Genomic DNA, 20,690 nt, shown 5'->3' with positions numbered 1-20,690 from the left:
AGAAAAGAAAAGAAAAGAAAAGAAAAGAAAAGAAAAGAAAAGAAAAGAAAAGAGAAAGCAGCCTTCCTGGAAAGCGTTATTTCCTAGGAAAAAAAAAAAAAAAAAACTAGTTGCAATCTAGCATTGGCCAGGGACCAGCTCCTCCGGTCCGACTCCTGTGTTTCCCAGCGGATAAGTTCACTTGGGAGCATCTGGCTTCCTCTGGCAGCCRACAGAAGACTGATTATTTTTCCGTGGAATAGGCTGGGGTCCTGCGGGGAGAGAGCTCCGAGTTTGGCAAATGGAGTCGCTGCCAGAGTGAGGAGGTGACGGATGCACGGGTGGTTCTTAGGCTGGATTATGCTTTAATTTAGCTGGAAYCACTGGGCTTTTGGATATTAAAAGAGCTATGCAGGAAAGGCAAAGTGGAGTCATCTCCTGCTGCAGGGCAGGGAAAGATTGGATTTCCCAGGAAAATAAAAGCAGGAGCAGTGGGATGGCCAGAGTTCTGCAGATCTGCTGTCTTCATCCCATCTTGTTCCTTGGAAATCGCCTCCAATTCCTCAGAAAAAAATGATGCAAATGACCATTTGGGAATAGTCATGTCTGGGCAAAGCAGCTGGAGCGGGAGCAGCTGTGAGGGGCGGGCAGGGGGTCGCGGCGCCCGGAGCGGCAGGATGCAGCGGCTGCTCCCCGTGTGCGCTTCGAGGAGCATGGACACACATGTGCACCCATGTGCATGGACACACACACACACAACAGAGCACATCCATGGCAGGTGCACATGGATGTGCATGCACACAGCCATGCACGCAGGTGCACTCGCACATGCACTTGCACATCTGCACATGCACAGGTGCACTCACATGCTCACGCAGAGGTGCACGTGTGCACACAAGCATTTGCATGTGTTGCACGGGCATTTGCACGGGCTTGCATGGGCAAGCATGTATGCACTTGTGCGCACACGCAAACGCCGCGTACACATAATGCATGCACGTGTGCACACACAGAGCCTTGCATACACATGTACATTACATAACTGTGTGTGCACATGCGCACTTGCACACACACACATGCGCATATGTGCATACTTGCGTATATACACATGAGCACACAAACATGCATTTGCACATATACAGACATACACACACACACACGCATTTGCAAAGGYGTGCACGTATGCATCCCCATAGGCACACCCATGCATTTGCACCTGTGCACATGCACATACGCATCCATACATTTTCACAGGCTTACATATACACACATGGGCACTTATGCATATACACGCAAACACGCATTTGTAGACATGTGCATGCACACACATGCATTTGCACACATATACATGCACTCACATATGCACACATGAGCACACATACATGTACATGTACATGCACACAGGCATTTTGCACATGTGCATGCACACACATATTCACACGTGTGTGCACACACACATACACATTTTCACACATGGACATGTGTGAATGTACACATGAATTTGGCCATGTGCGCACACACATTTCCACACATGCACATGCACTCACACGTGCGTGCAGGCACATTACACATTTGCACACATACGCTGCAAACATGCGTGTCACACATGCGCACACACATTTCCACACATGCACATGCACTCACACATGCGTGCAGGCACATACACATTTGCACGCACACACACACACGCACACACACACATGCACTTGCACAGGTGCATGCAGACACACACAGTTGCACACATACGCATGCACACATGCGTTTGCACACGTGCGTACACACACTTGCACACGTGCACTTGCACTCCCGCCGCGCGCACATGCGCACTTGGGCGCGCGCCCCGTGCACGCGCACACACACGCGCCTCACGCTCCCGCGCGCGCGCCTCTTCCCCCCCCGGGCCCGCGGGCGCCCCCGCGCGGCGCGGTCCAATGGGAGGCGGCGCGGGCCACACACCCTCGCGGCGCAGCCAATGGGAGCGCCGCGCGGCTCCGCGTCACTCGGGGGCCGGGGGAACCTCCTCAATGAGGCGCATTGTGGCGGCGGGACCGCGGCGCGCGCTCCGCTCCGCACCGCACTCCGCACCGCGCTCCGCTCCGCACCATGATCGCCTCCCACCTGCTCGCCTATTTCTTCACCGAGCTCAACCATGACCAGGCGCAGAAGGTGAGAAAAGGCGGCGGGGAGAAAAGCTTTTTTAAAATATATATAGATACAAAAGTTTTTTTTTTTTTTTAAGTTAAAAGTTTTTTAAAAAGAAAAAAAGGATGGGTGAAAGTAGGAGGGAAAGGAGGAAAGGAAAAAAGGGGATGGAAAGGAAGGGAGAGGAAGGGGAGAGAAAGGAGAAAGAGAGGGGGAAATAAGGAACTGGAGAAGGAGGGAAGAGAAAGAGGGAAAGCGATGTAAAAAGGGAGGAGGGGGAGGAAAGAGGGGAAGGGGAAAGAGTAGAAGGGAAAAAAGAGGGGGGAAAGGAGAAGAAAGGACGTAAAATGAGGGAAGAGGAAAGGGAAGGAAAGGGGAAAGCAGAGGGAAGGGTGACAGGAAAGGGGGAGAAAAGAGGAGGAAGGGGAGAAGAAAGGAGAGGAGAGAAAAGTGAGTAAAGGGAGGAAATTAGGAAAGGGGAGAACAAGCGGGAAAGGAGGAAAAAAGGAGGKAAAGGGAGCGGGGAGCGGGAGCAGCTTGGCCCGTGCGGTACGTGCCGGCCGCGCGGTCGGGCGGGGGCTGCGCGGCTCCCGCGGGGGGGGATCCGAGCCCCTCGGCGGGCCGCGTGGGGAGCGGGGGGGCAGCGCGATGCTCGCGCCCACCCCGTCCCAAGGTTATCCCAGGTTATCCCGGTTATYCCGGGTCACAGCCACTCTGCCGGCACCTCCGGCCTCCTTCGCCTCGGCAAAGCATCCCAAGCGCCGGCACGGAGCGGGCTGGAGCAGCCCAAACGCGGAGCCCGCGGCACCGGCGGGAGCTTCCGCTCGGCCACGCCGGCTCCCGCCGGCACCGCCCGCAGCCTAAAGTGTCGCGGGGCCTTTTTCCTGTTTGAAATCCATGCGCTCCAGCAGCTCGCGGGTTGACGCCGCGAGGGACAAGGTCACAGGCGCAAGTTGTGGCGCCCTGTTGCGCCGCATGGGCTGTTTGGCTCCCGCAATTCGGCATTTTGGGCTCAGGCCCTGGAAAAAAGCAAGTCCCCAGCTCCCCACTGAAAGCATCCGCTCTTTGTCCATGCGAGACAGGCTATTAATCTCCCAACAATGGCGAAATAAATGATTTCTGGGAAAGCGCCGCCTGGGAGACTCCGTTGGTGGAGGATAAAACTCCGCTGCCCGGCCAGATCCTGCCGCGGGCCACGAGGCCGGGGGGGCTGTGACGGCTGCAAACGGGCTGCACTGAGAAAGCAAAAGCAAAAGGTGCCGCGCGTGCGGGGCCACTCGCTCCATCCCTCGTGTGCAGAAAGGCAGCAGCGAGTGAGCCCGCTCGCCACGCTGGCAGGGGCGAATAGAAAGTAAAACAAAAGATTCTAACAACAACAAAAGAAAAGAAAAAGGGAGGAGAAATAGCCAGGAGAAATAGCCACATGTCTGGAGCCGGCGCGTGGGGGAGATTGAGGCTCGGCTGCTCCCCGCACCTGCTGGYAGCTGGGGCTGTGCAAGGGCAAGCGGCGCGGGGCCGGAGGGAGGGAGGGCTGCTGCGGGCCCCCAGCCTGGCTCCCCGTGCCGCTTCCCGGGCGCCGGCTCCTTATCGGGAGCAGCCCCGGCAGAGCAGGGAACGCGGCGTCCCGGGCTTGGCCCCGCGCTCGCTTCTCCCGCCGCCAAAGCCCAAACAAAGTCCATTGTGGGGATGGRGGGAAAGCACCCGGCGGGAGCTGCCGCGGAGCCTTGGCGGGCAATGAGGGGAAGTTGCTTCCATATATTCACACAAAGGTTTTAGGGAAGCTAAGATGTGTTTGAATCACATGTTTCTTTTTCTTGCCCTGAATCGGGTAAAAAAAGTCCTGGTCATGGATCTGTCCCTTGGGAAGAAAGTGCCCTTTGTAGGAGCCGTGATTTGTTTCCACATTAGGACAAAAGACTTGAAAAAGGCTCCAAAACGAGATTTTTCTTCTCTTTTTTTTCAAGAGAAGCCCTGACGCAGAGGCAGCGTGGCCTAGGCTCCGGCCCTGAGCAGCGACATATCTCAGTCACTGGCGTTGTGCAAAGCGTCATTAGTGTCAGCGGCATCCCCCGTGATGCCAGGCGGCCGGCACGTTCCCATCGGATGTGCTGCCCCGCCAACTTTCCGGGTCGTGGCCTGGAGCGAGCAGAGTGAGTCACAGACACGGGGCTGGTGGCCCTTCCTCCTCATTGCACTTCTTAGAGAGGATAGATGGCGAAAAAATGGGATATTTGGTTATTTTACCCGCCTGCGCAGCATTTCTGGACACGCATTTTCTCCCTGGCCTTTTCCCGTCCGCCCTTTTCCCGTCCGCCCCTGGCCGTGGGAGAGCCGCTGGGATGGCGGCTCCCCGGGAAGGGGCTCTCGGCTCTCACATGCTCCAAGCTGGGCTGCGGGATGGAGCCGGAAAGGGGAGCGGGCGCCGCCGGGGGCCGTTCCGCAGGCGGCCGCCACCGCTGAGTAATGGGGGCCGGGCCCCCGCGGCCGCATTGCCGGGAACCGGCCGAGCAGGAAAGCGCCTGACTCACACCGGGCTCCGCGGGGCGTGTCGGCACGGGGCCGGCGCCGCCGCCGGGGCACGCGGGGCTGCGTGCCGGGAGCAGCCGCAGCTGGGGGGGCTTGGCCAGGGCTCCGCACTCGGCTGCTCCGATCCAGCACCGCGCTCACCACGGGGATGCCTAYGGGTGGAGGCTGCAGCTTTGAGCAAAGATCAATGTGGAATTTCAGCCCAAAATTCCATTCAGGGAGAGGTTGCCCCAAGGAGAGGCACCGACCTGCACCTGCGCTGATCAGACACTGCCCAGCTCTGGCTCCCAGCCTGCTCCAAGCTCCCCAGCTTGGCCTTACACCTGATTTTCTCATGAACGATGGCCTTGGACTTCTGCTTTGCCAAAAAGGAGAAAGAAATCCCCACCCTGCTCCCAGTAACCAGCCCCTGGCTGCATTGCACTCACTGCCCAAACGCTTCTGAAATTGCTCCATCCAGCCCCAAACCTATCCCAGGAAAGGAAAACGGAGCTTGCAAAGTTTGCTCTGAGCTCAGTTGCTTCCCAAAATGCGGCTTTGGGAAGCCCAACAGCAACTGAACAGCTCATGGCAAAGGCCGGGAGCTGGTGCTGGAAACTGTGACCGCGTTGTCACCCGCCGTGTGCGGGTCCCGTCCCCCTGTGCATGCACCGTCCCCAGGGCTGATTCAGTAACGCTAGGGACATTTTTTTTCCCCTTGCGCATGAATAGCTGCACAAATGGGGCCGGTTTGGCAGGTACATAAGCCAGGGAATTAACTTCTTTTGCCACCTGAGTGGTTGCACCAAGACTGAGAGAGGGTTATCCAGGACTGGATCAGAAACTTGGGGCTTTTCCTCCTTCCTTGGCGCGATCTTGCAAGCGCCAGCGGAGCCGCTGGGTCACACAGACAGGGCTGGACCTTGCCCAACAGCAGCATTGCAGCCAGTGCTGCACAGGAGGAACCAACCAAGCCCCCAGAGATGACCTGGGGTCTGAGACCTTGAGCAAAGAGCCTTTTGTTCCCTTTTCCTTCCAATCAGATATTGCACCAAATCATTAGACCTGCAAGCCCTGGTCTCTGGCGGGGCTCGTGTCGCTTGGGGAAGGGACGTTGGTGTCCAGCAACATTGGGGGGCAGTCATCAGGATGCGTGGAGGTACACAGAATAATTGGGTTAATTCTGTTGAATTCAGGGCTTCCAACTGGCTGAGACCTGTCCAGCCCTCCTGTCACGGGCTGGGTAGGCAGCCCTTCCTGGGGGCATTTGGAGCGGGTGCCGTCCCGGAGCTCATGGCAGCCGTGCTGAGCCAGGAAGTGGGGCAGCGCCTGCGCTGGCCGCAGGAGATGATCCAGGTCTTAAAGGGCTTTGAGGAATTAGGAGAAGGTCACCCTGCACTTAGTGCCAGCACGGGGACRGAGGAGGGCAGCGGTGCTGAGCGGGGGCTGTCGCTTTCCCTCCCCAAGGCTGGGCTGTGGTCCCCGCTGATGGGCAGGGGACCAAGTTGGAGAAGGAGGATGTTCCCTAGCACCAGCTCCAGGCAGTTCCAGAGAGGTAGAGGAGCAGGACGTGGGAAGAACACATCAAAACTGCGAGATAAGGAACCATGCAAGGATGCTCAGCATTGGAAAAGCACTGCTGTTCCTGGATGTGTGTTCCCAGTTGCTGCAAGGGGATCTCAGGGCGGATCTCCGCAGGGCTCTCTTGGGCGAGCTCGGTCTGCGAGGCAGAGGCACCGCAACAGGAGGCCAGGCCACACGTGGAGCCGCTCCGCTGGGCGAGGGGACTCTGGCAAACACGGCGGGCGCCGTCGGCCTCGGCTTGCTTGTCCCTGCGTGGGAAAGCTCTCCAGGGAAGCCAGGGCGCAGCGGGCACGAGGCCACTGCGGAGAGGCTCGGGAGGAACTTTTCCCCATCAGCCAGGCAAGGATGCACTTCCTTGGATCTCGGCTAAGACGGTGGAAAGCAAGGCCGAGCYGAGCTGTGTTTCCACCCTGCGAGCTCCTGGCAGCATCCTCAGCTGGGACTTTGGTCCCTGGTGCGCGGGGAGCCACAAGCAAGAGCATGTCAGAGCCTCTGTCCTCCCGGCCGGCTCCCCGAGGCCGCGTCCGTTCGCCAGGTCACCCATTAGCAACCCGCAAAATGCCCATTTCCGACTTTAGGGCAGCTCTATTAAAGAAAGGGAGGGGAAAAAAAAAAGAAAAGAAAAAAAAAACCTTGTGCTTGATTCCCAATGACCAAGGTTACGTGCCTACAGACAGGTGAGCCGGCCGGGTGGAGTTTCCCTCTGACTTGACAGGGCTGGCAGCTGCCCTTTAATTAATGTTAAGTGAAGTTAATTGAAACAGGGCACAGCTGGGGAGCTGGCAGTCCAGCCTCCTCGCTGCTTCCCTTCCCTGCCCAGCTCAGAAATGCTGCCCGCTCCGGAGCGGCCATGGGAATTGGCTCGGGGATGGGTTTCCCCCTGCATCTCAAGGGCAACGTGCATCTGTAGGGTGCTGCCRTAGCATGTGAATGAGCTCTGGCAGTGGGGGACATTTCTTTCCCTTCCGTGCCGTGGTAGCCCCCCGTGCAGCCAGAGGCGAGCGCTGTTTGCCCAGGCAGGGGGTTGAGGAGCTCCCCTGTGCAAGGGTGAGCTCGGCGGGCGGTAAATGAACGGGCAGCGCGTGCCCACGAGTATCCTCCGTGGAGCGCGGGAGCCGGCGGGTCCGGGTCGGTGCCCATCGGCACTCCGGGTGAGTCACAGCGCGGGCAGTGAAGGTGGCCGAGTTTGGTTCCTGCTGCTTTTGCAAGGTGTTTGGGTGCCTGCAGGTGAAGCGCCGGCGAGGAGGCTGYGGGGACTTCCTTGGCATTTGCCTTGCCCTGTCCGTGCTGGGGGTGGCCAAGCGGCCAGCCTCTTGGGGAGACCAAAGAGGTCACAAACCTCATAGGGAGGCTGAAGAGGTGGCCAGCCTCACTGGGAGGCCACAGGGGTGGCCAACCTTGTGAAGAGTGTGTCCTGAAGAAACGCTGATCCCTCTGAGGTGGCTTTGACCTGCTTTTGCTCCAGTGCTCCTGCCAATGCCATCCTCAACATGTCGCGGTGGTTGCACCTATGCCCCAGCCCTCCCACTGACCTTCCGATGCTCCTGTGCACCTTTCAGATTGACAAATATCTCTACCACATGCGGCTGTCTGAGGAGACCCTTCAGGAGGTGTCCCAGCGCTTCCGGAAGGAGATGGAGAAGGGCCTGGAAGCGGACACCAACCCCACCGCCTCGGTGAAAATGCTGCCCACCTTTGTGAGGTCCACCCCGGATGGGACAGGTACCAGCGGGGTGCCGGTGTGCGCTGACGGGGACAGCGGCGGCCGCCCGTCCTCRTGTAGGGCGGCGCTGCCCGCAGAGGAGGCCCTCGCTGCGGCTGGGGGATGTCGCTGCCGCGGGTCCCGGCAGGCGGGAGCAGCCTCCCGTGGCCTCCCTGGCTCGGCGGGGACATCACGGGWGGTGCTGCTCGGGTTTCGGCAGCGCTGCCAGCAGCCCCGAGCAGCCGGAGGCCCCTACGCGCAGCGGGGACGCTCGGCACTTCCCRGCGTCACACGGCAGCCCTCGGCGCTGGGAGCTTATCTGCATCCGACGCGCTTATCTCCATGCAATGCACTTATCTCCACCCAATGCATTTATCTTTGTCCAGCGTGCTTAGCTCGGTGCAACACGCTTCCCCGAAGACCCGTGTCTGACCTTTCCCTCTGTCTGCTGGCACCATGTGGGCTCTCCTCCTTGGAGAGGAAGCGTGTCTGCTGGAAACAGGACCCTGCAGCAGGGTGGTGGCTGCACCCCAGTTCTCCCCGTGCCCTCTGCACATCCARCAATGCTGCTCCTTGTGGCCAGGGCAGCAAGAACCACGTGGAGCCGTGTCCATGCTCTGTGGGTGGCAGCAGCTTCTGGGCTGGTAGACCCTGTTGCCCAGAGCTGCTCGGTTGTCGCTCTTCATTCCCAGCTCTGGCACATTCTGGGGGGAGGGTCCTCATTAAAACCGCAGTGGATGGAGGACAGCTGGAAAGACATGTCCGTCCTTCCCCATGCGTGTCCAGAGGAGAGCGGCATCCAGGGCAATGTATCCCGGCATCGCCTGTACAAGCGGAGCGAGACCCAGCAGCAGGGACCCCCCCGCCACCCCTTGGCCAGGTGCTGCCCCCCCAGCACACGTAGACTGCACTGGCGGCCTGCCCCGGGATGGAGATTTAGATCTGTGGAAATATTTGAGCGTATTTCTAATTACAGGGGCSGCCCGGGCTCTGCCCCCGGGGCGCGTGAACAATCCCAGCCAAAGGTGAGGGGAGCGGTGCCGCGTCACCCCCAGCCCGGCGCGTGACCGGCCCCGCGGCCGGCGCTGCCACCCGGGGCCTCCCGCCTTGCAACCTGCTCCCGCGTGGGAGTCGGATCCCGAATCCAGGGCAGGGCAGTGTTGGGATGATGCAGGACGGGAGCATTTTGCCRAAGTCCGGCTCCCGCCTGGCGTGCGTGGAGTCACCTGTCGCGAGTCGCGTTGTCCCAATGGACTCCTTCTGCAGCACGGTACTCCGGGCGCTCCAAGCTCATCCTCGCCCTCCCTCCTTCCGTGCCAGCTGCCGCTGCCTTGGGATTAGGCGGGCGGATGCCCGGCCTCGTGCGCAGGCGGCGGCTCCCGGCAGCGCTTACATAAGCGCAAGGTCACGGTGGCGGCTCAGGGCAGGACGCGCACGCGGGCGGCACAGCCCGGCTCCCCGCGTGCGTTCCTCGACGGAGAAGCCCGTGGGAACCAGGCACCCRCAGCCCCTTCGTTCCCAAAGGCGCCTTTATTCCCTCCGGTCCCTCGCAAAGGTCCTGGCCTGCCTGGTGCCTTCCCCGAGGTGGGAGTTGCTCCTCAAATCCAGATGTTTGTGGGAAAAACTGCTGCTTATGGTGCCAGGCAGGAGATGCCGCTCGCCAGCCCCGGCGCTGTCCGGAACAGGCTGCTGGGTTAATCCCGAGCCCTTGGACACCCCCCAACGCCGGGATTAGAGCGGCGCTAATCYGGTACGGATGCTGCTGGGAGCATCGGGGCCCTCACCTGCCTGCTCCGACTGGAAGCGGCAGAGCTCCAGGAGCCAGAGGTGGCACTGGAGGGAAGCAGCCTCAGCACCTCTGTCCCCGCTCGGGGCACAGCCCACGCCTGCATTTCCCTTTCCGTCCCTGTGACTGTCACCGTTCACCCGACCGCTCCGGCAGGCTGGGAACCCGCAGCAGGAGGCGAGGGGCCGGCGGGGAGCCGGGCTGCCCTTGGAGGTGCCCTTGGAGGTGCCGCGTGCTGCAGCGAGTCGCGCCGGGGCTCCACGCCAGGGATTGAAGCCGGCGCCGCGGCCGCCCTCCCGCTGCGCCCCGGCACCGCCGCTTATCTCGGGCTCGGCACAGGCCCAGCTCGCGGGCGGCCGCGCGGCGACGTGTGCGGGCGTTGCTCGTGGCGCGGCCCCAGCTGCCTGGTCTTGTGATTTTCCAGCAGAGCTGCTGCTTCCTCTTCCTCCCGCTCCGCGGGCCCCTGCCAGCTCCCCCGGGGACTGCAGGGACTCTCCGACCTTGCCGTGCTCAGAGCTGCCGGGGGCCGTCCCGCCTGTCCAGGCGACGTGGGCGCTTTTGTGCAGCCCGTGCTCCCCTTTTGTGGCAGCTCGGCCGGGCGCGAAGCGGCGCCGCGGTGGGGTCAGCGCTGCGCTTTTAGCCGCGTTCAGCAATCACGCACTGCTGAGAGAGGCCTTTCCCCTGGCCCTGGCGTCCCAAACAGCTAAGCTGGGGATTTTCCCGCCTCCCGGCACGCCACTGGTCCTAAACTCACCCCCGGGCTGCCCCAGTACTGGGTAAATTAAGGAGAACAGGGAGCTGGTGCTGCGGGGGCAGCCAGGAGGTCTTGGAGGTGCTCCAGGTGTGGGGAACATCTGCCAAAGCCTTCTTTGGTTCTCAGGCTCTGTTTCCCACTTTTCCAATGAACTCTGGCCCCGCAGCGACCCGCTCCCAGCATGGGGTGAGGTCACAGGGCGGGAATGTGCAGGATGCCTGGGCCCCACACGGAAACGAGCCTACACCGGCCAGGCTGGGGAGTTCCTCAGAAAGGGAGAGTCCCAGGAGATGCTTTGGCTTTATTTTTTTTCTCCCCATTGCCAAAAAAAATCTCCCTGCAAGAGGGACAATAGGTTGTGGTTGTACCACGAGTTGCAATGGAAGGGACAGGGGACACAGCGACTGCTGCGCCTGCTCCTGGGGTCCCGGGCCGGGGCATCTGGAGGGTGCAGGTCCACAGCCTGGCACCTGCTTAGTCGCGTGGTTGTCCCTGTCCCACAGAGAATGGCGACTTCTTGGCCCTGGACCTGGGCGGCACCAACTTCCGTGTGCTGCACGTGCGGGTGTCCGACAACGGGCTGCAGAAGGTGGAGATGGAGAACCAGATCTACGCCATCCCCGAGGAGCTCATGCGGGGCAGCGGCACGCAGGTGGGCCTGCTTCCCCCTCCCCTTCCCTCCTTGGCTGCGCTCTTCCTCCCTGCCGGAGGAGGAGGATGAGGAGCGGCATGCCGGCAGCTGCAACAGGAGCCCTGTCTTGCAGCTCTTCGACCACATTGCCGAGTGCCTGGCCAACTTCATGGACAGGCTGAACATCAAGGAGAAGAAGCTGCCCCTGGGCTTCACCTTCTCGTTCCCCTGCCGCCAGACCAAGCTGGACGAGGTGGGTGACGGCCGCGGTCCCGCTGGCGGGCAGAGCCGGGGCCCCGGCGCCACGCTCCACGGGCTGTCAGCTCCGCTCAGCGTCTTGGCGAGCGGGGACACGTGGCCCCGTCCCGCCGGTCACGCGCGCGGGGTCGGCGGCGCCTCCCCGGGGCCCGGCGGCCTCGCTCCGCCCCGCGCGCCCTCGCATCACCTCGCGGCGCTCCATGGTGYGCCGGCGAGCCGGCACGTCCTCGCCGCGGCGGCACCGGGAGGAGACGGCCACGCTGCTCGGCGCAGCTCGCCGGGGAGGCAGCACTTGTCCCTGGGGGACCTTGTCCAACGCACTGGTGTCTATACCTCAGGTTGCCCGTCTGCAACCTGGGGCAGGTCCTTGATCCGCTCCTGTGGAGCACCTGGGCACGTTGGGTTTGAAGGCTTGGCCGTGCTCAGGCACTGAAATCCCTGCTGCTCCTGTGCAGCCGGGCCGTGCTCGGAGCGGAGGAGAGGACCTGGCTGGTGGAGCTGGGAGGGCAAGAACAGGAGATGCTCGCTCGGTTGGTAGGTCCACCCTGAGGGTCTATTCTTGCCATTCCTCCCATAGAGCATCCTCGCAACGTGGACGAAGGGCTTCAAGTGCAGCGGTGTGGAGGGGAAAGACGTAGTCTCCATGCTGCGCAAGGCCATCAAGAAGCGAGGGGTAAGGACTTCTGCAAGTCTTTGCCCGCCGAGGCAATAGGACAGGGACCCTTGGTACACGATGTCAGAGCAGAGGCAGTTCAGGTGGTTCTTACCGTGCTCACTCACGTTCTGTCCTCTCTCCCGTTTCAGGACTTTGACATAGATATCGTCGCTGTAGTGAACGACACGGTTGGGACCATGATGACCTGTGGTTATGATGATCATAACTGCGAGATTGGCCTCATCGTGGGTGAGCTGCAGCAGGGCCGGGCGAGGGCAAATCTGGCTCCCCCTTGGCTGGTAGTGCTGTTTGTGCACAGGTTTCCTGCAGTTTTTAGAGTCTTGGGGGGAGAAAGATGGTTGTAGCTTTCARCTACAGTGCCCGAGATCTCCTCCCCTCGATTAGAGCCAAGCACAAACTCAGGCCTGGGACTACACGTTCACTTAGTGAAAGACTCGACTCACAGCAGTGAGTTGCAGCACTTGGTTTAGCTTTAGATAGCAGCAGTTCCCTAGTTTTAAGGGTTTCCTCTCTGAARAGCTGTAGAGGAAACACGTGTTGTCAGGTCAAATATGTTGCAAAATGCCATGAGGAGAGAGAAATGCATTTTCCTATTGCTAATTACGTACAAAACAAAACAGGGGAAACGCGGGATGCTTCCTCATCTGACTGAAGTGCTGAGAGCCTCTCTGCTTGGTGCAGGTACCGGTACCAATGCCTGCTACATGGAGGAGATGAGACACATCGACCTGGTAGAAGGGGACGAAGGCCGCATGTGCATCAACATGGAGTGGGGGGCCTTCGGCGACGACGGCGCGCTSAACGACATCAGGACCGAGTTCGACCGCGAGATAGACATGGGCTCGCTCAACCCTGGCAAGCAGCTGTACGCACATTCCTGGCCCCAGCGTGGACTTGGGGTTTGCCCGGCGTTTCTGCCCTCCCGTTGTGCTGGCGCGAGCAGGAGCGAAGGGTCATCCTAGTTAACTGGGTCGCAGTGTCCTCGGGGCGCTGGCTGCGCTGGCGCAAAGCGGGGCCGCATCGCCCGCTTGGGTTGGCGCGTCCGAGCGGCCCTCCCAGTGCCCGCTTCCCCGGGAGCCCTTCGCTTGGATAACGTCTCCCTTTCCCTTTCTTCCCCCTTCCCAYGACATAAGCTGTGAGCAGAAGCGAACATCACCACCTAATGTTCGCATCCGAGTCTGACAGACGTGCTGTCTTCGTAGCCGGCATCCTCTCTGCTGGCCTCTGGCAGCACGGGCGGGATGTGGAACACACCTCTAAACTGAAAGACTCCCCGCAGGGAGAGAGGATGTTCTGCAAACCCCTTGCAGAAAGGCGTTCATCATCATGGCTTTGCTTTCTTGGAGATGGGACACAACAAACTGCTCTGGAAAGAGAGCGCCTAGGTTGTATCTATGCCTGGAAGGTCACTAAATACCATTGTTTTTAATGTAGACCTGGCCATGGGCTGCTCTGTACTTGCAGGCGTGTAGGCATGTCATTGATTTGATCAAGTCCTGTGGATGGTGCAATCATCTGCCCTCTTTTGGAGGCACCGTCTGATTTTTGTGCACTTGTGTGCTAGAAAACTGCCCATGCCGTTGGTGGCCAGTTCGTGGTGTGCCCACAATGAAGCAAACACCTCTTGTGCTTCACTTGGCAGGTTTGAGAAGATGATCAGCGGTATGTACATGGGCGAGCTGGTCCGGCTCATCCTGGTGAAGATGGCCAAGGAAGGGCTCCTGTTCGGTGGGAGACTCACGCCGGATCTGCTCACTACTGGCCACTTCGAGACTAGATTCGTCTCTGCCATTGAGAAGTGAGTAGCATCTAGGTGCTTTTTTGAAGTGCTGGCCCACCTCTGGCTTGTGCAGCTGGAGCAGGACCCATCGCAGAGCTGTTCCTTGGGCCAAAGACAAACACTTCATATCACAAAAGCGACATTGCCAGGCACAAATCCCTTTTGTTCCTTGACAGGGAGAAAGAAGGGCTGTTCAAAGCCCATGAGATCCTCACCAAGCTGGGCTTAGAGCCATCTCACGAAGACTGCGTGGCCACCCACCGCATCTGCCAGATCGTGTCCACCCGCTCGGCCAACCTGTGCGGGGCCACCTTGGCTGCCGTGCTGCGGCGCATTAAGGAGAACAAGGGGCTGGACCGGCTCCGCTCCACCGTCGGCGTGGATGGCTCTGTCTACAAGAAGCATCCACAGTAAGTCCATGAGCTTGGTCGAGGCCGGCGGGGAGCAAGATGGGCTCTGGTGAGAGAGAAAGTCTGGTCTTGCAGAACCAGATCTTCTGCCAGCAGTAAATTCAAGGTTAGCATGAGGAGAGCATCTCAGAGCGTCCCCAGGGCTGCTCCATTGGGATCCCAGAGGGATTCGTGATGCCCAGGACCGCGTGGCCTGTGGTGGCATGCTCAAGTCTTCTCCTTTCTCCCGCTCCCGCCTAGCTTTGCCCGGCGCCTCCACAAGACGGTGCGGAAGCTGCTGCCTGACTGTGACATCCGCTTCGTGCGCTCCGAGGACGGGAGCGGCAAAGGGGCGGCCATGGTCACCGCCGTGGCCTACCGGCTGGCCGCCCAGCACAAGGCCCGCCAGAAGACCTTGGAAGCCCTCAAGCTGAGCCACGAGCAGCTCCTGGAGGTGAAGCAGAGGATGAGGCTGGAGATGGAGAAGGGGCTGGGCAACGGCACGCATGCGGAGGCCACCGTGAAGATGCTGCCCACCTACGTGTGCTCAACCCCGGATGGCACAGGTGACATACTCCATAGCCAGCAGCTCAGAGCCAGCGGCTCTGCTTTCTGGGGACCATTGTTGTGGTCGCCTCACTTTTTATGGTGAGAGCAGCACAGGGTTTTTGTCCTCCTAGCGCAGCGCTGGAGCTCCAGGACGCTCCATGCATGAGGCTTAACATGCTTTGCTTTCATAGCTGAAGGTCTCTCTTGCCTTGAGCTCTGCTCCCAGTTCCATCCCTCGGCTCAGGTGTCCCCTTCTGTGACTTCACACCCTGGTGTCTCCCTGAGGCTGGAGCCGACATCTGCGTGGCCTTCCTGCCTTCTCACCTGCTCTTCCCTGTTCTCAGCCGCTTCTCGAGTTTCTGGTTCTCCCAGGAAGGAGGCATATTCACATCAGCCTTTGGGCCGCTCTCACAAGGCTCCGTGTTGGGATCTCCCTCTTCATGACTCTCCCTTGGCTTTCAGAAAAAGGAGATTTCCTGGCCCTGGACCTGGGAGGGACGAATTTCCGTGTGCTGCTGGTCCGCGTGCGCAACGGGATGAGGCGTGGCGTGGAGATGCACAACAAGATCTACTCCATCCCTCTGGAGATCATGCAGGGGACTGGAGAGGAGGTAAGGATGTGCAGCTGGGGATGGGAGGGGAATAGCATCTTCCCTATAGGAGCTGCAGAAAGGACACTATAAGCAGTATAGCGTGTAGCCACCCCAGATGGCCAGTGTTGGCCCACAACAGGTTTTGGTCTGGATGGCACAAAATGAGGAGTGTGGAGGACGCTGGTGCAAAGCCCTCGGTGATGTTCTGTGCGCGGCACTGCTCTTTGAAATGTGCTTTAGTAAGTGCAGAACTGGTTTTAGGTTAAAACTGTGATTCCCAGGCTTCACTGAGCCTCCCTGGATCCCACGCTCCCTGCAAGGGGAGATAAACATCAGCCCCGTTTCCCAGATAGGGAAACCACAACAGAGGCACCCAGGGATATCTCCAGAGCCACATTCGCAGACCGAAAGGTTTTCGCAAACCACTTCAAACACGGTTTGGGGAATGGGAGTTTTTCTGGCAGGAGCCGGGGCGGATGGGCCACCTTGTGAAGGATCACTCATGTGAGGCTGCCACCAACCTCTCCATTGCTCCTGGAGCGACGTGGGGCCTGCAAGATGGAGCTATCACAGCGATATCTCTGCATTGCTAGCAGGGGAGAGGCCCAAGGGAGTTGTTCTGGTTTTGCTGGCCTCCTACGGGGCAGCTAGGCAGCATCCCAGGTCATTCCAAGCCCTGGTGGCTTGGGAACGGGTCGTCCCCAGGACACCATGCAGGCTAAGACCAAGCTGAGCTTCCACTGTGACTGTAACCACCTCCTCTGTGCCCAGCTCTTCGACCACATCGTCCACTGCATCTCCGACTTCCTGGAGTACATGGGAATGAAGGGGGTATCGCTCCCGCTCGGATTCACCTTCTCCTTCCCTTGCCAGCAGACCAACCTGGATGAGGTAAGTGCCACCTTGTGCTCGTCCAACACTGGCTGAGCATCCAAAAAAGCCCAGGGTCCCAAATCCCCGTCCGTGGAGCACATCATGCCGGGATCATATAGGGGTGAAGGCACCTACACACGTGAAGATCTGACCTCCGTGTGGTGGCAGTGCCCAGCACAAGCTACAGGCTCTTCCTCCAGCCCAGCTGCCTGGGTGGCTCAGAGAGCTTTTTCCTCCCACCACAGGGGATTCTTCTCAAGTGGACAAAGGGCTTCAAGGCCACCGGCTGTGAAGGGGAAGACGTGGTGGGCCTGCTGAAGGAGGCGATTCACAGGCGCGAGGTGAGTGTCTGTGGGGCTGCAAGAGCAGCCGCCCGCTCGCTGCGCCCGGCTCTCCTTGGCACCTCTAATTGGGCTGCAGCAGCAAATTAATGGGCTGAGCACAGAGCTAATGAGCACCTGCACTTAAACAGCCACCCTTAGTCATCGCTGGAGGTTGGATTTTCAGGCCCTGGAGCTAAGAGCTTACTTCTGGCCGGGGCTGGAGCAAACTTGTCTCTCCTACAAGGCTGGGAGACTCCGCTCCCCTCCTTCTTGGTGCAGACTCCTCAAAGGCCCCAGGGTGAGGGCTGCTTCAGTGGGGCTGGCCCAGCACGTCCCTTCTCACCTTGCTGGAGGTGTCTCAGTGTGGCCACCTGAAGTTACATGGGCCTGTGGTAGCCCACGGGTGCACCCAGCTCCTTTCCCCTCTCTGGAGAAGGTAGCTCCATGGAGAGCTGTTTTCCAGGAGGGACGACTCCTGGAATCCCTTCCCTCCACAGGAATTCGACCTGGATGTGGTTGCCCTGGTAAACGACACCGTCGGCACCATGATGACCTGCGGGTACGAAGATCCCTATTGCGAAGTTGGCCTCATAGTCGGTGAGAACTGAAGCTTACAGAGGTTCCTCGCCCACGGTGTCCATGGGCACCCATCCACCCCTGCAGACACCTCCTCCGTGTCCACTGTTGAGCGACAGTTCTCTCTCTGCAGGCACGGGCAGCAACGCCTGCTACATGGAGGAGATGAGGAACGTGGAGCTGGTGGAAGGGGAGGAGGGCAGGATGTGCGTGAATATGGAGTGGGGGGCGTTCGGCGACAACGGCTGCTTGGACGACGTGCGGACAGAGTTTGACTTGGCGGTGGATGAGCTGTCCCTCAACCCCGGGAAGCAACGGTGCGTGGGGGCCTTGCTGGCTGGGAGCCTCCGTCGCTCCCTTGGGTGGCTGGAACAAGATGCAAAGGGAGATGAGTTTGGGTGTCTGTGAGCAGCTCTGAGCTCCCCATCAACCTTTGGGTGGACCGTGGGTGTCAGCAGGGTGGTCTGGCTCTGTTGTGAGATTCCCATCCTAGCTCTCGGCCCCACTTCTTTCTTGCTCGCTGCATTTTCCCCTGGGCACCCAGACTTGGGGAATTAGCCCATATCTCCTGGGTCTCGCATGCGGCTGTGTCCTTCCCTGCCCTGATGTTCGGTCCTGCTCTCTCCTCTCCAGGTTTGAGAAGATGATCAGCGGGATGTACCTGGGGGAGATTGTTCGAAACATCCTGATGGATTTTACCAAGCGAGGGCTGCTCTTCAGGGGACGCATCTCAGAGAGGCTGAAGACCAGGGGCATCTTTGAGACCAAGTTCCTGTCCCAGATAGAAAGGTGAGCTCAAGCAGGCTGGTTGAGCCCTGGTTTCTAGCCTTGTTGCTGCAGGCCAAAGCAGAGCAAGAGCTTGGGGAACATATCCCCAGGCCTGATGGAGACATCTCAAGTGCTTGGCTCCTTCTGGAGCCAAAGATGTTGCACGATGATGCAGAGGAAGACAGCAAAGTTTTGGTGCCATCCAAGTCAGGGACTCTGCAGGGCTGAGCTGCCCTGTGTGCTCATGCTGCATCTGCCATGTGTCCTCTGCAGTGACCGCCTGGCCCTGCTCCAAGTGCGCTCCATCCTCCAGCACCTCGGCCTGGAGAGCACGTGCGACGACAGCATCATCGTGAAGGAGGTCTGCACGGTGGTGGCCCGGCGGGCAGCGCAGCTCTGTGGGGCCGGCATGGCCGCCGTGGTGGACAAGATCCGGGAGAACCGCGGGCTGGACTTCCTCAAGGTCACGGTTGGCGTGGATGGCACGCTCTACAAGCTGCATCCTCAGTGAGTCGCATCCCTGCGTGCGGGGGGCTGGGGTGTCCCCCGAGGAGAGCAGGGTGGGTTGGTGCAGCCAGAGGGGACAGGAGGGTGTTGAAGGTCTTGAAGCCCCTAGTGGGGCTGTCAGTGCCACAGGCTCCCCACGCTGAGCTGGGCGAGGTGCCACGAGGGCGGCTGTTCCCTAAGGAAGGGACACGAGGGCCGGCCGTTCCCCAAGGGACAGAGAGGCAGGAGGCGAGGAGGTAACATAACYGGCAGGTCCTGCCGCACCATCCCGGAGCGAGACGAGCAGGACAGAGCTGGGGATCGGGTTCAGCCACGAGCTCAGATCATCAGGCGAGGGATGAGGCTTGTCCAAGACCAGGCTGAGAAGTTGGGCTGCAGGCCAGGAGCAGGTCTGGGAACTGCCGGGCAGCTCCRTGCTGATAGGGTAGGTCAAGGTCTGGATTGTCAAGGTCTGGATCAACAAGGTCTGTCATCAGGCGCAAACCTTGTAGAGACCACCACTTGTGGGAGAACATGYGGGCAGGGACTAAGGACCCAAGGCTGAGTGCTGAGCTTAAATGGGGCTGCTGGATCTATGGGTTTAGGGCCATTAAAGCTTATTAGTGCTTCAATTAACACCTTAATTAGGGCCCTGACAAGCTCCACCTGGGTGGGGGTAGCAGGTAGCAGATTTAGGCCTGTCTGGGAGTAGGACCATARTACATGTGAGCAAGCACGAATGTGGCTGAAGAGGTTTGGACTCTCTGATGTCTACCATGTGGCTGGGCTTGCTATGGACTCTGCAGCGCTGCTGGGGAGCCCCTTGAAGCCCCCATGGAGGCCAAGGGGGTCGTGGCTGTGAGGCTGGGCTGCCAGCCCCGCTCATCACCTCCTCCTCCCGCAGCTTCTCCACGGTCATGCACGAGACGGTGAAGCAGTTGTCCCCTAAGTGCGAAGTGACCTTCCTGCAGTCAGAAGACGGCAGCGGCAAGGGCGCCGCGCTCATCACGGCCGTGGCCTGCCGCATCCGCGAGGCCGGCCAGCGGTAGAAACGCTGCGGTTGGCCACGGGCTCGCGCTCGGCAGAGCAGAGGACGTTCCCCTTCCCGCGCCCGCTCCCCTCCTCGGTACCCACCTTGCACGCAGCCTCTCGGCTCGCCGGGACGCGGCTCCTGAGGCGCTGCCTCCTCTTCGGAGCTTGCCCGCCCGCCGTCAAAGCAGGAGCTCCGGGAACGCTCCAAGCGCCTCCCGCCCGCGTCCCCGCGTCTCCACCCGGAGCGGGCCCTGTTCCGCCCAGCCCGCCCTGCGCACCAGCTCTCCACCCCATAACCTCCCCACGTGCTCCCTGACGGCAGCAAGGATAACGCTAGAATTATTAAGATACTGCAATGTCACTTTACAGAAAACCGGTACCTATTTGTGTTAGCGTCATCGCAGTGGTGTGTCCATGCTCTAGAAGTCAAACCTCTTTGAGATGGGGCTAAAGACCTCTGCTAGTCTTTGACCCTGATCAAGGCTGTATTATTTCCATGAAAGTCATGGCAACTCRTAGACACGCCGGGTGCGGCGGCAGGAGCGAGAGATACCGCGTATCTCTGCAGAGCAGGCAGCGGGAGCCGGGCGCCCGCGCGGGGTTCCGGCGTGGAACGGGCCTGGAAATAATTGGAGACTCAGGGTCTGCTCCCATTTCCCCACCTCGCACCCCCGTCCTCAGCGGAGCCCTGTGCTGTGAGCCCYGTAGCTGACGTCTGCATTCACACGCTGCGTGTTTTGTGTTTCAGGAGCTCGTGTGTCTTCTTTTCATGTACATAGTCTCCGGAAGGAGGGCCTTAGGGCTAAGTTTGGACTTCAAACAGCACTTGAGAGCAGTACGGAGTACTTTTTTTTTCTTGTTAGTTTTATTTTTCTAATTTAATTCTTTTCTTGGGTAGACTGGAGAAATAGACCCAAGCTCTTGACAGGGGACAGGCAGAGGAGACGTTCGTCTCCCTCCATCCCAGCAAAAGGGAAAGGCCAAGGGCTGTGCGCGGCCAGCACCCTGCGCGCCCCGTGCGCACCCCCAGCGCCCTCCCCTCGCTGCTCCTCTCAAGAGTTAGTGGCAAATAACAAAATTTTAGCAATGTACAAAAAAGCAGAAAAAAGAAAGTCCCACAAACAGACCTTCGGAGGATAGAGGTTTTATTGATTTATCTGATGTCTATTTTTATACTGCTCGGGGAAACTTGCTTCCCCAAAGTCTCTGCGGTGGGAGGGGATCGAGTTCAGTAGCACAATTTTAAAGGAAAATTCTTCTTTTGGCATTTCAAATGCTTATTTTTTTACAAGCCTCAGAGTAAT

The 20,690-nt window shown here is 59.6% G+C and overlaps 1 protein-coding gene across 1 annotated transcript; it reads left to right on the top strand.

The window, feature by feature from the left end:
* The first annotated feature begins 2,082 nt into the window (after nt 1-2,082).
* On the top strand, nt 2,083-19,559 carry HK2 (hexokinase 2). The gene is made up of 18 exons (XM_026042849.1): nt 2,083-2,145; nt 7,770-7,932; nt 10,956-11,104; nt 11,217-11,336; nt 11,919-12,014; nt 12,146-12,245; nt 12,699-12,882; nt 13,660-13,815; nt 13,974-14,207; nt 14,448-14,752; nt 15,198-15,346; nt 16,100-16,219; nt 16,447-16,542; nt 17,022-17,121; nt 17,234-17,417; nt 17,734-17,889; nt 18,142-18,375; nt 19,259-19,559. The coding sequence occupies exons 1-18, from the start codon at nt 2,083-2,085 to the stop codon at nt 19,401-19,403; spliced, it is 2,754 nt and encodes a 917-aa protein (XP_025898634.1). The 3' UTR covers nt 19,404-19,559.
* The last annotated feature ends 1,131 nt before the right edge of the window (nt 19,560-20,690 follow it).

This window comes from Nothoprocta perdicaria, unplaced genomic scaffold (genome assembly GCF_003342845.1).
Source record: "Nothoprocta perdicaria isolate Ctin4 unplaced genomic scaffold, notPer1 scaffold_103, whole genome shotgun sequence".
In the NCBI taxonomy this organism is placed as follows: Eukaryota; Metazoa; Chordata; class Aves; order Tinamiformes; family Tinamidae; genus Nothoprocta; species Nothoprocta perdicaria.
The sequence above is the reverse complement of the archived record's forward strand: the minus strand, read 5'-3'. Positions and strand labels throughout refer to the sequence as shown.